We start from the raw sequence: 335 nt of genomic DNA on the forward strand, positions 1-335 counted from the left end.
AACTGGGCGGCGGCTGCTCCTGTTTCTCTGCGCTGTCGCGGCGGCTCAGAAAGGGCGTGACGATCTTGCGGTAGAGGCCGCGGGTGTCCGTGAGCACCTCACTGTAGGGCGGCGGCGGCTCGGCCATCAGCACCGCCTCTTCGTAGCACGGAGGCTTGGACATGTCCGATTCCGCTGTGGAGTGGGAAGCGGTCCGAAGGTGTGAGACCACCCGTCTCCAGCCTCCCGCAGAAACCTTAGCCAAGTCTCCAGCCTCCCGCAGAAACCTTAGCCAACGCCAGGCCCAGCCCGCGCCCTCCTCGGTTGGGGCCACCGGTCCAGTGAAGACCCAGAGT

At 66.0% G+C, this 335-nt stretch overlaps 1 protein-coding gene across 1 annotated transcript in view; it reads right to left on the bottom strand.

Annotated features, from left to right (window-relative positions):
* PRR7 (proline rich 7 (synaptic)) overlaps positions 1-335 on the bottom strand; it is a 1,215-nt gene that overhangs the window by 420 nt on the left and 460 nt on the right. Inside the window, exon 2 of the mRNA XM_014539165.1 lies at positions 4-332. Within this exon, the coding sequence (XP_014394651.1) occupies positions 4-332 (329 nt within the window). The remainder of the gene's footprint in view (positions 1-3; positions 333-335) is intronic.

This window comes from Myotis brandtii, unplaced genomic scaffold (assembly GCF_000412655.1).
Source record: "Myotis brandtii unplaced genomic scaffold, ASM41265v1 scaffold208, whole genome shotgun sequence".
Classification (NCBI taxonomy): Eukaryota; Metazoa; Chordata; class Mammalia; order Chiroptera; family Vespertilionidae; genus Myotis; species Myotis brandtii.